General features: G+C 41.2%; 1 protein-coding gene across 1 annotated transcript in view; it reads left to right on the top strand.

Annotated features, from left to right (window-relative positions):
- si:dkey-112m2.1 (transmembrane protein 132C) overlaps positions 1–15754 on the top strand; it is a 191140-nt gene that overhangs the window by 133434 nt on the left and 41952 nt on the right. Inside the window, exon 4 of the mRNA XM_066646040.1 lies at positions 12308–12494. Coding sequence (XP_066502137.1) covers positions 12308–12494 — 187 coding nt within the window. The remainder of the gene's footprint in view (positions 1–12307; positions 12495–15754) is intronic.

Genomic DNA, 15754 nt, shown 5'->3' with positions numbered 1-15754 from the left:
TTAAACAGCCTGTATGTGACATACAGCATCATTAATGACTGCTGTGATCTCTGCAGACTCTGTATCCCAGTGGGAGAGGGTCCATGCTGACCATTTACACGGTTATGCTGTCTTTATTGCATGTACAGACAATAGTTTGAGGCATTTTTAAAATGAATAAGGTTGATATGTTTGTTCCTTTTTACTCTTTATTTAATCAAATCAAATCTTTCAGTTAAAAACGGTGGAGGTAGTGGTATTTTATGTATATTTTTAAGTATGTTTAAGTTAATAGAAACAGATATTATTACAAGCGTTTTCAGAGCCATTCTATTGGTCCAGTAAATATCCTGTTGTCCTGTCTCCACTTGCCATACAGTTGCACCTTGATGTTCTACAATTACAGACTGTATTTCAGTGTTCAGGACCCCTACCTGGGTAATGGGTGGTTCAGACACAGCAGGACTTCTGGAGACTTTTTTTTTATTAAAGTATATAGAAGAATAAAAACATACATTCTTAACTTTTGAAGTTTGATGGAGATCATTTTGGATTGTTGTTGCTTGTCTACTTGTCATGAAATTGTACTGCAGTGTAAAGAGCTGTTGGATTTTTAAAATTACATTAAAAAATGGACATGGTGGTCATTATATATATCGTCGCTATCCAATTAAAAACGATTTTTTGTTTACTACATCATTGAAATATTCTTACTTTGACTTCCATTGAAAGTTAAGAAGGTTTTTTCCTTCTCCTGTAAAGTTACTATTTTGGGAGTTGCATGATTTAAATTGGACAGCAACAATATACACTACATACATAGTCTAGTGAAATTTGTCTATATACATTATTTTGTAGGTAAATGTATTGTGTATGTTGGCTGAATGTAAGAAGAGAGTTCAGTGTGGATTGGGTTATAAGTATGAGTTGGTATGGTCCACTCCTGCTGGAAGCTAGACGGCTGAAGAGGAAGCAGACTGTAGGGGTGTCACTTTAACTATTCATCAATAGTACTGCACTGAGAAACTTATACTCATGTAGGCCTACATAAACATGAGCTGTGTAAATGTTTAATGAGTCTGCATGGAATTCAGCCTAATTCCATCAGCTCATTTCTGTTCAGCAGTCTTGCTCTGCGTCGTCTCCCTTGTTTTGTTTTTTCTTGCTTGTAGATTTAGTCTTCGAGTCTCGTTCAGACCAGTTTTTTTTTTTCTTCCGTGATTCAGAATGTGCTGTGTTCACATTAGCTGGCAACAAGTCAGGAAATATCTGTCCCTTTTTTTTTTGAAGGAGCATTTGCTCCAATGAGAGTTCTACATATTATGAAATACAAATTATTCTGACACCTAGTGGCCACAACATTTCAGAGCTTCTGTACCAACCTGTAAACCATAAAAGTGGTCTTCCACATGTGGGAGACCCTTCCTATGGAGAATAATCTGCTCCATTCAGGCAGTATTATTTGTTGATTCTTGCACTGTCATCATTTTATTTATCACTAAATTGCATCTCCTGTCCTTCTGTCACTTCCTAACGTGAACATAGCATCAGGCCGGATGGGCTCAGTTCCTCCAGACAACAGATGTGAGCTCTGCCTCCAGCACAGAGTCACAGATAACAGGAGGCTGAGATGGAACACTTCACTCAAAGCAGAGCATCTAGAACTCTAACACTCCTAAATGGAGCCAAATAGTTGATGGAAGCCGGATAATGGGTTTAAATTGGTGGCCCTTTCTAGACGGTCATTTAAATGGTCTTATATCCAGCCCCTACAGCTACATGTTCTTCTTCAATCTGTTACATTTTTCTGTGAAGAACGCTAAGCAAATCAGTTGCAAAAGCTCCATGAATATTGCATTAGAGCCTCAAGGTCCATGAGATGATGGGTTGCAAACGCTTGGGAAGGGCACCGGTGTATGTTTTTGCACCGCTGGGGAATTTGCATTAAGCCCAGCCCCTATACCCCATCCATAAATTCAGCAGTTATTAATGAGGGGGTATTACTGATGTCACTGTAGGTAGGTATCAACAGCCATTTGAGGGACAAGGCCTAGATAAGAACAAATATCAGTGTGAATTTACTGCCATGAAAAGATCCTAAATGGTTTGCTATAATATGAATAATATGAAAATTTGTTAATGGAATATTTTCATTCATAGTAGCTTTTGCTGTAAATATTAATATTGCTGTAATTGTTTACTATAACTTATAGATTTTTTAATAATGTATTATAAGTAGCAGCAAAGCAAATCCCAGCTTGCATTGTTCTTTAAGTCAAGCTTCAATAAGGCTGGAAACTACAGTTGTATATACCTTTGTATAAGTGAGGCATATATAAGCTCCAGCAGAGTGTTATTGTCCACTAGTGTGTCTGTTCAAGATAGATATGTCTTCCATAATAAACATTAATGAAAACACACTTCTTTTACTAATAAAGAAGCCTTATTGGTGTGGATATTCCTAAAAAAAAGTCTTTTACACAGAACTGTGCAAGAGTTTTAAGCACCAGAGATTATGAGATTTAAAAAGCTTTTTATCTGGGCAGTGTTTATTTGCCAAAAAAAAGCCCAACGTTAGAATAAATTAAAATAACATTACTCAAGTCACTCTCACCTACTACTTTATAGAAAAAAAAAATCTTATATTTTCGTATATGTTTTATATTATTATATTTTTGTATTTACTGTGATTCAGTGGCGGATGCTGGTCTTTCAAGGAGGGGAAGCTCAATTTCGGCCTACATCATAAATTGTGTCAGTTTATTTATACGTAAATTCTACCCTCCGTTCCTTTTCAAGAAAATGATCTGTGACCCTGTCGTACCAACAAGGAGTCTTTTCCAGGGACTTGACTAGTGTCCTCTCAATGGCCAGCAGAGCTAGGCTGCTTAAACGGCCTTTGCCCATGTGAAGTGTGTTCACCTGTGAGTGCTTTGTGACGGTGGAGAGGCTCAGCAGCACCCGCTGGACAGAAACTGCGATAGAAGTCAGAAAGAGTGATAGATGTCAGTCTCCAAACACAAGCAGCTACAAAAACCCCACCAGAAATAGAAGCTCAATTTGTCACTAGTCGTTTTTAACAAAGAAAATGTCGTTAGGAGAATTCAGAAAGTCTCTGGTTCAGCTCAGAACAGAATGAAAATGTAATGCTTCCACGGATCCTTACACCAAAGGATGATTCGCTCATTTCGCTGTCAATCAAAAAGGGATTCAGCCTCAGACAGATCATCCAATCATCATGCAGAAGCTGAGCGTCCGGGCCAGCTGAGGCCAGCCCACTGCCCCATAGACCCCTAGAGACGCTGAGCGTCCGATGGGCGGTACAAAGCCTAGCATTTATCCAATGACTCGTCTCGTTTCGCTGCACTTCGCTGCTTGGCTATTGAACTCTGTGGATGCTGTTTAAGGCACTGTGAAACTGCGGGAATGACTGAGAGGAAAGCCGCATCTTTACCAGTGATAAGAAGCTGATTCTGAACAAAAGTTGAGCATGTTGTAGTGCATATTTATTCAACGATATGTACACACAACAGTATATATTTGATCACTTATTTTTTGACATTTTAGGGGAAGCTGAGCTTCCCTTGCAGTCTTAGAGCAATCGCCTCTGCTGTGATTATATATAAGTTTATACAAGCACCACACTTACTGAGAAGGCATTAGTTTAAATATGGTGGGCCATTTATATGGATACACCTTAATAAAATGGAAATGGTTGGTGATATTAACTTCCTGTTTGTGGCACATTAGTATATGGGAGGGGGGAAACTTTTCAAGATGGGTGGTGACCAAGGTGGCCATTTTGAAGTCGGCCAACTACGGATACTGGAAGCCAGTGCTAGCATTTCTCCTGCGGTGTTGCTATCAGTGTGTGAAGAGTGGGAGAAGAGGGTTGTATTGACAATCCAACACAATGGGCAGCACTTTGAACACATTTTATAAGTGGCCAGAAACTTGTAAATAACTCATGAAAGTATAAAGTTAAAACCAAGCACACCATTGTTTTTCTTGTGAAATTCCCAATAAGTTTGATGTGTCGCGTGACACATTGAAAAAACAAAAGTTGGATCCAAAATGGCCGACTTCAAAATGGCCACCATGGTCATCACCCATCTTGAAAAGTTTCCCCCCTCCCATACACTAATGTGCCACAAACAGGAAGTTAATATCAACAACCATTCCCACTTTATTAAGGTGTATCTATATAAATGGCCCACCCTGTATATAATTATCTTAGATGCCTAAGACCTCTGCATATTACTGTATTTTTTTTAAAAGAACCATCCATTACAAAGGCTCTTAACTCTGCAAGTCTAACAGAATAATGTGTTAAATATAGCTTTGTGATCTGCATATGTATTTCATGTGCTCTGATGAATTCAATCGATAATAAGCCTGTATATGTCCAAACTCCATTCTGAATGTGCACATGCGTCCTTAGTAACTTTTCAGTGCAATCGACCATAGAGGATGCATTGTGCTTCTTTTATATAGAGGTAGAAACACACTCCAATTTCTCAAGATTACTCAGCCCAGCTACTGTAGGCACGTTTTAAAGACTCGAATGGAACATTGCCAAGTTGTCTGAATGTATCTCCAGCAAGATATTAGGTTTGATGGGGTTAAGTGAAACAAAAATAGTTCTTCTGTGGCAAGGGCCCTTTTTATAATAACATATGAGTCAGTGTTTTATTTAAGGTTTTGCCCCTGCACTTTGTAAGCTGTCAGGCCTTGTTTCATGAAACTGTTCACCACCTAGACTACTGTTTTAATGTATGCACTACCAGACGTGGACAGGAATACTTCAGCTCCATGCTATAAGCGAATCTCCGGGGAGGTGTCAAATAATGAGGGCTTGGAGATGAATGATTAAAGCCAGATATTGCCAACAGAGCACTTTCCGAGTTGTCAAACTACAAAGTCATTTATTCTGCAAAAAAACCCACATACACTAATCCATATTACAGCAAGATAGTTTGGCATTTTCATGTCTGTGGTTAAAAAATGTTTTTGTGAGTGCCTTCCTTGACCTCCACCTACATAAGCCTGATAAACAGGGCATTGCTACATCTCTGCAACTGTCACATGTTCATGTTTTACAAGAAAGTCTCTCAATAGTTTAATCTATAGATTACAAGAAGCATGTGGGAGTATTTTTCTTGAAGACACTGTACCCAATCAATAAACCCAGGCTTCTGCATTCACAGATACTCCTACAGAACACATTATAATGCCATGTTTTACAGGCTCCAAAGTGTACAATTAAAAATATATATTTTAAAAAATCCAAATGTCTGTTGACAACCAGTATAGTTAATAATTTCATCTACTTTATGGGGTCCACTTCTTTGAACATATGTTCTGTTCTCCGTAGGAGACATGCCACCGAAACCTGGAACAGCTGCAAATGAGCCAATTCTCACCATGCTCAGTACCAAGCATTGGCTAAATAAACAGTAGTTAGTAGTGGAGCTGTCTGTTCTGCAGTGATGGTGCTTCATTGAAGCTCCAAGTCCTTTGTGATCCAGTACTGACCTTAGAACATCAGTACCTGTCCTCACCGACGTTCTTGAGGCTGAATGGCATCACATCTTCATAGAAATGTTCCAGATTCAATGGTCAGCACTTGTTAATACCTTTCATTTTAAAAGAAAATGGAAGAGCAGGAATCCACACACCGTTGGCCATATAGTGAACGCTGATAAAAGAAAAGCTCACTGCAAGATATATTCTGCCATTTCTATTTACATAATGCTCCATTTATCAGGAGCTGATGAATGACTTTGAATGAGTTACTTTGAAGAAGGTTTTAATGTGATAAAATGAGGATGATATACATGGCCATGTGTAAAACCTGAAACTGTATTTGATTACACTGTAAATAACCAGGAAATGTGCAGAAATACTGGCATGTTTAATCTGCTATATCTGTGCATTCCGTGGACACTGAGACGATGCACACAGCGTGGTTTAAAAGACAAAGACATTGTGTCATTGTTTTTTACAGAGCAATTTTCATCTAAGTGTCAGGTTCTTCCGCACCCCATCCCCCCCACCCCCAACCCACTCCTCACCAACATCCTCCCTCTGCTCTTGTGCTTTATTGCGGCCCTCTGAGCTGAGCTCCCAGAGCGTCTGCTTCTTCAGAGAACAGGCTCAGGGTCAGGCCCCCATGCCAGCTCTGTGATTGAGTTTCATGCTCTAACTGTGGGGGTCCTGAGTGCCCAGCACTGCCTCAAACACACACACACACACACACACACACACACACACACACAGAGAGAGAGAGAGAGAGAGAGAGAGAGAGAGAGAGAGAGAGAGAGAGACAAAAAGTGACAAAGACTAGTTGAGATTGACAAGATGGAGGATGAACAAATAAAATTGTGAGACAGTAATGAGGGAGAAAGATGAAAGTGAGGGAGAGGGAGAGTAACAATGAGGAGAGAGAAAGAGATTGGAGGAGTGAGAGAAGGAGGCACAAGGAGAGAGAGAGAGAGAGAGAGACTGAGAAAGAAAGAGTCTGATAGGAGCTACATAAGCACTAACCCCCCACCCTCCCTCTCCACCCCAGGACTGAAATGAAATTCCCTCACAGTACTTTACTCGGAGGCAGTGGTCATGACGCCACTGCTTCACCCTGCTTTACTTTCCCACACCACCACGCCTTTGTAGTCAAATGGATTCCATTCTTTTGATGTATCATTGTTGTCACTGCTAAGAAAAGCACTGCTGTGCATGAGAATCTGTGCCCCAGGAATTCACACTTTCACCATTTCACTGCCTCTCTCTCTCTCTCTCTCTCTCTCTCTCTCTCTCTCTCTGTTTTTCCCTTTTCCACCATTCAAAGAAAGTGAAGATGCAGCACAGCATCATTTAAGAGTGTTCAGATTCTTCCATCAGGAGCCCTTTTATTTTTTGGAAATAATGGAACTCTACTTTCATTGCTTTAAATATTAATCCCTCTCCTCTTTCTGTCACCAGGTCCTTTATCATCACACTTGTGCATTTCAGCAGAAATTTCCCAAGCCTGACTGTGTGTGTGTGTTTGTGTGTGTGTGTGTCTGTGCCAAAATGCTCGCACCACTGTGTTTCAGTGAATAACACTCCTCGGGTCTTTTCTTTGCGATGTGTTTCGGAGACAGATTTTGATTTGCTGCCGCATTCATCCCAGAGATAAAGGCTCAAGTAGCAACCTCGACTCTCACACACTCGAGAGCAAAGCCCTCACCAAGGCATTTCTTCAAGAAAACTCCATTTTCACATACTCTCGCATTTTTCTCTCTTTTTATTCTTCTTCTTTACACAGCTGCACTTCTTACTCTATTCCATCTCTGCTTCCTTTTGTCATTTCTGAAGACCTGCGTCACTAATCTGATGCCCTCGTGCTCAAAGGTGTGTATCAGTGGCAGCTGGAACAGACTGGTTTTGAAAGACAAAAGAGCCAAATATAGGCAGTAGAGAAGGAGTATATTTTATCACACACACTTTAACGTAAGCAGGTGCTTTACATACTGTCTGCACAGGGAGGGTGGTGGGGGCGGGGGCGGGGGGGTCATTAGCATTAAAGAGCAACCATTTCCTCATTTTCCCATTGGATTCTTCTTCATGATATACATCAGCCATTTTACTGCCGCCCAGCGGCCTGGAGGTGTCAGAGATTCTGTTCTTAATCCTGTTGTAAACATGACTGCCCCTATGTGGGAGACCCACTCCATGGAGAATAAACGGGTTCACTCAGGGACTACAAATGAATTTTACACTTCAAAATAAATACAAAATCAATGTTACCTGATACCTCCCTTAAACTAGACCTTTGACCTGTCAGAGGAGCTCCTCTTTAGTATCCATCAGCATGGAACAGCGTCAGGACACCCCCTCTACTGGCCACACCCCATCATTGCATCTGAATCAATGAACAATCCAGAACATAGCTCCCACTACTCTGGGCATGCTCCAGAGTGCCATAAGGGGGAATGGTGAGGAGGACTATGCGCCTCCTCACTGTAAATGTCAGCCATAAAAAGCTTTATGAGCTAACACTCTCCATGCTGCTGGGCCTTGCATGAGGTGTGTGTGGATTTCTTATGAGCCGCCACTATTTACCCACCACTGTTATGCTGGACTGTTGCCGCATCATCACAGCTTCAAGCCTGAGCCTGTTACCGAGTGATCTCCACTCTCACAGAGCAGGGTTTTGTGGTGAAATGACTGAGCCACATACAGAAGAACTGAAGAGAAACATTCTGCGTCGTCTTAGATGAGTGTAATTTAAGCTTTAAAACTCATTGCAATCAGGAGAAATGCACAATACGTTCACAGTAATGCATAAAGAAAAGCATGCTACAAAAATGGAAGGCTGTGGAGCAGCTATATCAATATCAGGAATCAAATAAATGTGTATAAAACCCCACTGCAATGAGTTGTGGAGCTGTGACACTGGGTTCTGTGGAGTGATGATGTTCCATCCATACATTCGGGATGAGTTGGAGTGGCTCATGTGATCCAAATGGTATCTAAACTAAACTAAATGGTACTTGACCCCACTGAATACAATCAAATACTCACAGGACTGTTCCAGAATGCAGTGTAAAGCCTTCTCTGAAGCAGTTTATTTGCTGTAGGAAACAGGGAGTGTCTAAACTATATAAATCAAACGTTATAATAAAAACCATTGTGGTGGATCTCTGTGAAAAATCAAGGCCTTTCAGTTTTTCTGAAATGGAACTCAGACAGCTGAAGTCTCCATCTCCCTCAAGGATCCATACATGTAGGAAATTGTTGGAAATGTCATTATGTCAAGGATGTGTCAGCCACAGAAACATAAAATGGCAAACAAATGATATTTTGCCGCTCTATTCATGTGCTAATATTTTGTAAGTAATCTGATAATTGTGTTGACATGTAAAATCTGTTTAAGAGTGATGTGCTGCCATTTTCATCATATCATTGAGCAGATCAGTCAAATGGAGGTGAAACAGATAAAGGGTAAGTAAATGTAAACACAGGAGGGTAGTGCTGCTGTTACTTTAATAATGACACTCAGTATCACAAAATACACTCAGACATGTCTATGTGAAAAAATGTCATAAACCTGCCAGGGCTCATACATGACCATTGCAGAGCAGGGATTATTTAGGTATTGGGATCATTCTCTGTGCTGCAGTAACACTGAAATGGTGGTGATGGTGTATTAATTTGTATTGTGCTGGTACAAGTGGATCAGACACAGCAGTGCTGCTGAAGCTTTTTAAGCCCCTCATTGTCACTCCTGGATGTATGCAGAGCAACACATTGACTACATTCTTTATTTGTAGAAGGCCAGAGTGCAACTACATGGTAATGGACCTGATAAAATAGACAATGAGTGTAGTAAAATGGAGGTGGCTTTAATGTTAAGGCTGATGGCTGTATATAAATAATACAGGAGGCAGGGTTTAGAGATTCATATTAAGAATAAAGATTAAATATAATATATGTGAATACATGAACAGTTCAGGGTCGCGGTGGGTCCAGAGTCTACCTGGAATCATTGGGCGCAAGGCGGGAATACACCCTGGAGGGGGCGGCAGTCCTTCACAGGGCAACACAGACACACACTTTTGAGTTGCCAATCCACCTACCAATGTGTGTTTTTGGACTGTGGGAGGAAACCGGAGCACCCGGAGGAAACCCACGCGGACACAGGGAGAACACATCAACTCCTCACAGACAGTCACCCGGGGTGGGAATCGAACCCCCAACCTCCAGGACACTGGAGCTGTGTGACTGCGACACTACCTGCTGTTCTAGTGGAGGCAGCACAGTGGAGCTACAGGGGCATCCTGGCGTTGTTGGTTCAATCCCCACGTCAGGTGACTGTGTGTGAGGAGTGCTCCAGTTTCCTCCCACATTCCAAAACCCATGTTCACTGGTAGATTGGCTATGCCAGTGTGTCCATGTGAGAGTGGCTGGGTGAGTGTGTGATGCCCTGTGATGAACAGGCACCCTGCCCTGCCTTGCACCCTCTGATCCGTGTTGGCTCTAGTGTCACTGAGATGAAGTGGTTTCAGAAAATAAATGAATGTGCTTGTGACTATGGTGTGGCTGGAGGGGGTCTGAAACCATGCACAAACAGGGTTTGTAAGAACAGGACACGTAGGAAGGATCACTGGGGTCAAGTCCAGTGGTTACTCAAGCATTTTTTTTTTCTTTTTAAATGTGCAAGTGCAATAAAGCTACATGACATTAGACTTTGGACACACTTGAGTGGATCTGATCACAATATTTTTAAGTATGTGCACAGATTCAATCATGCTATGTTTATACACATATATTAATCACAATATTATTATATATTCATACACTGATTCAATCACAGTGTAGTTATATTCATACAGAGATTAAATCACAGTACAGTTATACACACACACACACACACACACACACACACACACAGATCACAATCTGGCCTTGACTTGAGTTTCCAACCATTGTTTTCCAAAAACACTTTCACAAGTGCAATTTAAAACTCTATCATGCAAAGAAGGAACTATATATAAACAGGATTTATAAATGCCACCACATTCTTTGGGACTGAGCATATTTAAGATGCACTGAAGTGACATTGAAAAGTGTCCTGTGGTCTGGTAAAGTGGTTTGGAAACTATGGATTCCACATCCTCTGGGCCAAAGAGCAGAAGGACAATTCGGCATCCATGACATTATGAGGGGGCAATCTGTGATTGCACTGTTAATGCTGAAGAAGATTATGAGCAGCTAAAATCCAACAACAAGCAATAATCTGAAAACAGCTCACTTTCAAACTACAGCAACTGGTCTCCTCAGTTCCCAAACATTTACGGAGGCTAGAGTTGATGCAACACAGTGGTAAATGTTCCTGTTGAGCTTGGATGTACTCCTGTACTCCTTCCCATCACAAAAACAGGTACGCCCATGTTTTAAATATTTAAATATTGACACATTTTAATGACATGTGTAAACATGGTCATCGTAGTTTGAGTGATCAGATCATAATCTCCTTGGGGTGTTTACACTGGGCTTTTGATGTGGTCAAGGGAAATCTGAATGCGATCCAATCACCAAAAGCCAATGTTAATGCAAGGTGCATACAGGCTAAAAATATTTTTATCAGTGGAGCCCCAGCCAGATCTGATCATTCATGCTCTAGCTCCGCTGCTGGTGTGTTATTATAGATACAGAGCCTCTGGAGCTGCCTTTGGACAGCCTTCTGTCTCCAGCTCTGAGCAAACTGCAAATGCTGTTTTTCCCAAAGCCAGGACATGGGCTAAAAGTGCAGCTGAGTGTTGTTATCTTTGAGGAGCTTATGCCAAAGTTCTTCTCCATCATCAACCAATGTAAAACTAGAGGCTCTGAGTATGAGTTTGGGCTTGAGGGACATTTGAGGACAAAGGCTGAGAAAGGTGCTCTGGCAGAGTGCTGGAGATTGGAGTCCAGCTGTGTATAAAAAAAAAAAAAAAAGAATCCTTTGTGTTCTACAGGGTGTGAATTGCAATTCAATATTCCCCATCCCTTCTTTGTTATTCTGAATATTTCATATGTGATTTTGTTTTAACTAAGTACCATGGTGTGGAGAGCACCCGGGCTGATCAAACCGGAGCCTGGGCAAATGGAATGAGTTTGGTTTTATTCATTGTTTTTCTGCTTTGTTTGCATTACAATCACCATAGAAAATGTTACGCTCTGTTTTGGAAATTCCGTTTCTGAGAGGAGCTCTGTGGCACTAGAACAATCCTAAATTGCTTTTCCTGCCGATGCTGCCGGTATGTGTGGCTTTGTTTTTATGGAGCTGATGTAATGGGAATGAACATGTATTGCTCTTGACCGGCGCAGAGTGCACACACATGTGCATAGCTGTGAGAGAATTTTAGGTCTTTGTTTTAGTGATGAAAATAAATATCTCACTCCAAAAAAAAAACTTTCTCTGCATAAGTTTTAAAAGCAGATTGGATCAGGGTATTTTATTTTTTTTAAATTCTGGATGTTCTGGATTTTATTAACAGATCACACCTTTGTGTTTAGACATGCTATCAGCGTTTAATCATTTTCTGAAATGACTCCTTTGGGAAATGAAAGTAGTCTAAATTGGAATGGGGAAGATCTGATTAAATGAGATTTCATTGCTGTTTGTACTTCAAGAGAAAGATTAGACATCTGTTACACACAGTCATTCACACACACACACACACACACACACACACACACACACACACACACACACACACACACACACACACTCTCTCTCTCATATCCTCAGGTAAAACCTGATTTAGCTGAACTCCCCCTCTTCCTCTGTGTGTGTGTATGGCAGGATGGATGTGGGTTTCCAGAAGGTTCTGCAGGTGGATCTAGAGGTGAATGGCCTACTGGACCCGCTGGGCACTCGGTCGGTCACCTGGCAGGTGGAGTACCCCATGACCCGCATGCTGTCTGAGGAGATCCATACACTCATCCGCCTCGCCCCCCATGACCTTGGGGGCATTGTACCACTGGCCATGGTGAGTGTTCTTCTTCACTACTGCTCTGTGTATGTATGTATGTGTGTGTGCCAGCAATGGTGTTACATATTCAGTGTCTCCAAACATTACATTACCATTCATAAATAGAATCAATATATAAGAGATACTAGATACAAGGCAAACAGCGTATTAATGACTGATCACTGTGTATCTATTTTCATTTTAAAAACCAGAGGGAAAATGTTAAAATGTCTCAGAATATCTTCTGCTCTCCACCTTATAGGATTTTAAACCACATTTACACTCCTGGCACTACGAGTTCTTCTTGTATTTGGAGTGAAATAACAGCAATTATTCTGATGGAATTTTGGAACGGTAATGGATTTGTGAGTCTCAGGGTGATGTCGTGCTCTTCACAACAAAGCAGTGCTCTTACTCTCAGTCTCCTTTTGGTCTTTGAGTAAAGAGGACTCTGCATTTTTATCATAGATACACTCTCATTTCATAGTTGACTCTGACTCAACTCTTACAAACTCTCAATCTTGACTCACACTGAGATGTGTGTCTTGAGTCTGGCCTTTAAAGATCTGGACTACACCACCAGCTATGGCCAAGTAATGCTACACCTACACCTCTTTACCTTAGCCTCGGTAAACAAAGAGTATCCTTTTGGCTTTTTTAATAACATTAGTGCTGAACACAGCTTATCATCACTATTGGGGGAAAAAAAACAACTTGTATTTCCAAAATGATACCTTCGGAAAGGTGTTAATGCAACATAATTTAGTGTGGTTTCATTTGAAGTCATTTTGAAACCGTTTCAACTCAGAAATTGTATAACTGTCAGTTGGTATTTTTACATTTGAATTATGTCAATAATAATTTTAAAAAACCTAGTTTGTGTTGTTCTAACAGGGACTTTTATTTTGTAAAGATCAGTAAATTGTCTTCATTCCCACTGAAGTACTTTGGTTTTTACAAAGTACTGAAAACAAACAAAACGCACACATGCTCTCTCTCTCTCTCTCTCTCTCTCTCTCTCTCTCTCTCTCTCTCTCTGTGTGTGTGTGTGTGTGTGTGTGTGTGTACTATGTGTCCGATTGCTCCAGCAGCGTATTGATCATCTCGGCTGCATTTGATGTCTTTCTTCTGGTCTTTTGTTCCTTGAAATTGTCAAATCCATGGGTCTGAATCTTCTTCTCATGATATTCTTATTATTTTCATTGATTCCGTTGTGCTGCTTTGTTGTGGAGCTGTTGTGTGACAAGGATGGGGAGAGTGAACCGTATCTGCTGAAGCAACAGCCCCCACGATCTCCTGCGTGTGCACATTTTAATTAGCTCTAATTTGGCTAATAGAGCATGGGGTCCTTCTGTTGATTGAGGAGGTAATTGGGCTGAGGCCAAGAGTAATCTCCTTAAAATGGGAGGAATCTGTAAGTGACGTCAGGAAGCTAAATGTAATGAGGCGGCGGTGATTTATTCCCCGGCTTCTCTTTATTGATATGATCCAAAGATTGCCTTTTTGTCTGCCAGCAAATAACATTTCCCTACTGTATGAGAAATGCACCTGCATCAAAGAACCGAGTGGGCAAGTAAAGAGAAGTGTATGAAAAGCACTACGGAGAGGAGAGACTGCAGAATGCATCAGCTATGCAGCGCCTTGCTTTTTAAAAGGTCAGTCAGAGGTACATGCGGTTTTCATTTCTTGTTGTCAGCCAAAGGCTAGGCCCTTATCTACCGTCCACTACCAAATAACCAGTGGAGCAGAGAGTTGGATGCATGTCACTCACCCTCTCTCTCTCTCTCTCTCTCTCTCTCTCTCTCTCTCTCTCTCTCTCTCTATATATATATATATATATATATATATATATATATATATATATATCTTTGTCTCTCTCTCTCACACACACATTCTTTCTATCTCTTTTTTCTCTGACGCTCTTTCTGTCTTTTCTTCTCCCTTTTTCATTCTCTCTTTTTTCTTTCTCTCATTCTTTTGGTCTCTTGGTTTTCACTCTCTCACCTACTGTCCCGTTTCTTTTATTCTTTCTCTCTCTCACTCTCATTCTTTCTGCCTCTATTTTGCCCCTTTGTTCTTCTTTCTCATTCTTTCTTTATGTCTCTTATTTTCTCCTCCTGTATCTTCCCTCTTTCCCTTTCATTCTCATTCTATACCCTTCTTCATGTTTTCTCTCTACTCTATGTCCCTCTCTCTCTCTCTCTCTCTCTCTCTCTCTCTCTCACACACATTCTTTCTGTCTCTTTCTTTCTCTCTGATGCTTTCTTTTTTTCTTCTCTCTCTCTCTCTTTATCTTTCTATCTCTATCACTCACTCCCATCGTGTTCCTCACCCCCAATATCTCTCTCTCCTCCTGTTTATACCTCACTCTCTCTGTTTTTCCACACAGTTTCTCTCAGTTCTTTACACCTCATTTGCTTATATGCTTTTACCCCAGTCTACATCTGTTATAACACACGCCTTCCTTTTTCAACCCCTTACAATGTATATGTTTTCACAGGCACACAAACATGCATGCATCTCAGCTCTCTCACACACAAGCATTGCTGGCTCTCATCCCACAACTGTGTGTGTGTGTGTGAGTGTGTGTGTCATGAGCTATTACCATCTGATTCATATACGCCTCGTATGAATTACTCTTCACTGCATGTGTAAAGATAAGGGTCTCTGACAGCAACAAGAAAGAAACAGCACCGACAACACACACACACACACACACACACACACACACACACAAACACACACACACACACACTTCTTTTATTTAGCGTCTAAAATGAGCTTCTGGCATTCTGTCCCTTTGCCCATGCCCCTGGCGCTGCCACCGTACCTTGTTAAACTTGATCATGTCCTCGTTAAGATTCTCTCAGAGGCTGCGTCCAGTCCCAATCACCACAGGCAAAAGTACCTGGACACGGTGGTGCCGGACAAACAATGGCATGCGATAACAAAAGCCACAGACACCAATCTGTGCTTTTGGATGCAGCTTCAGCATCCTAATCTCTTTTTTTTTTTGTCTCTTTTCTCAGTGGCACCTGTCTCTGAGCACGCATTGTATCAGATGGTCTCATTGTAGTTTCATCTCACAGAGCACAGGCCTATACAGTTGTATTACACTGTGTACTCACAATGACCCAGAGAGGGGCTCAAATGCACTGGCTCTATCCATTAAAACACAGTCGGCTAAAGTCCAGAGCACTAATGAGGGGGCAATGTGATGAAGCAACCTGCTGAAAACCACAGCTGCCTTTCATCCAGCTGTTACAGGGGTCGGCTGG

Source organism: Hoplias malabaricus, chromosome 15 (assembly GCF_029633855.1).
Source record: "Hoplias malabaricus isolate fHopMal1 chromosome 15, fHopMal1.hap1, whole genome shotgun sequence".
NCBI lineage: Eukaryota > Metazoa > Chordata > Actinopteri > Characiformes > Erythrinidae > Hoplias > Hoplias malabaricus.
The sequence above is the reverse complement of the archived record's forward strand: the minus strand, read 5'-3'. Positions and strand labels throughout refer to the sequence as shown.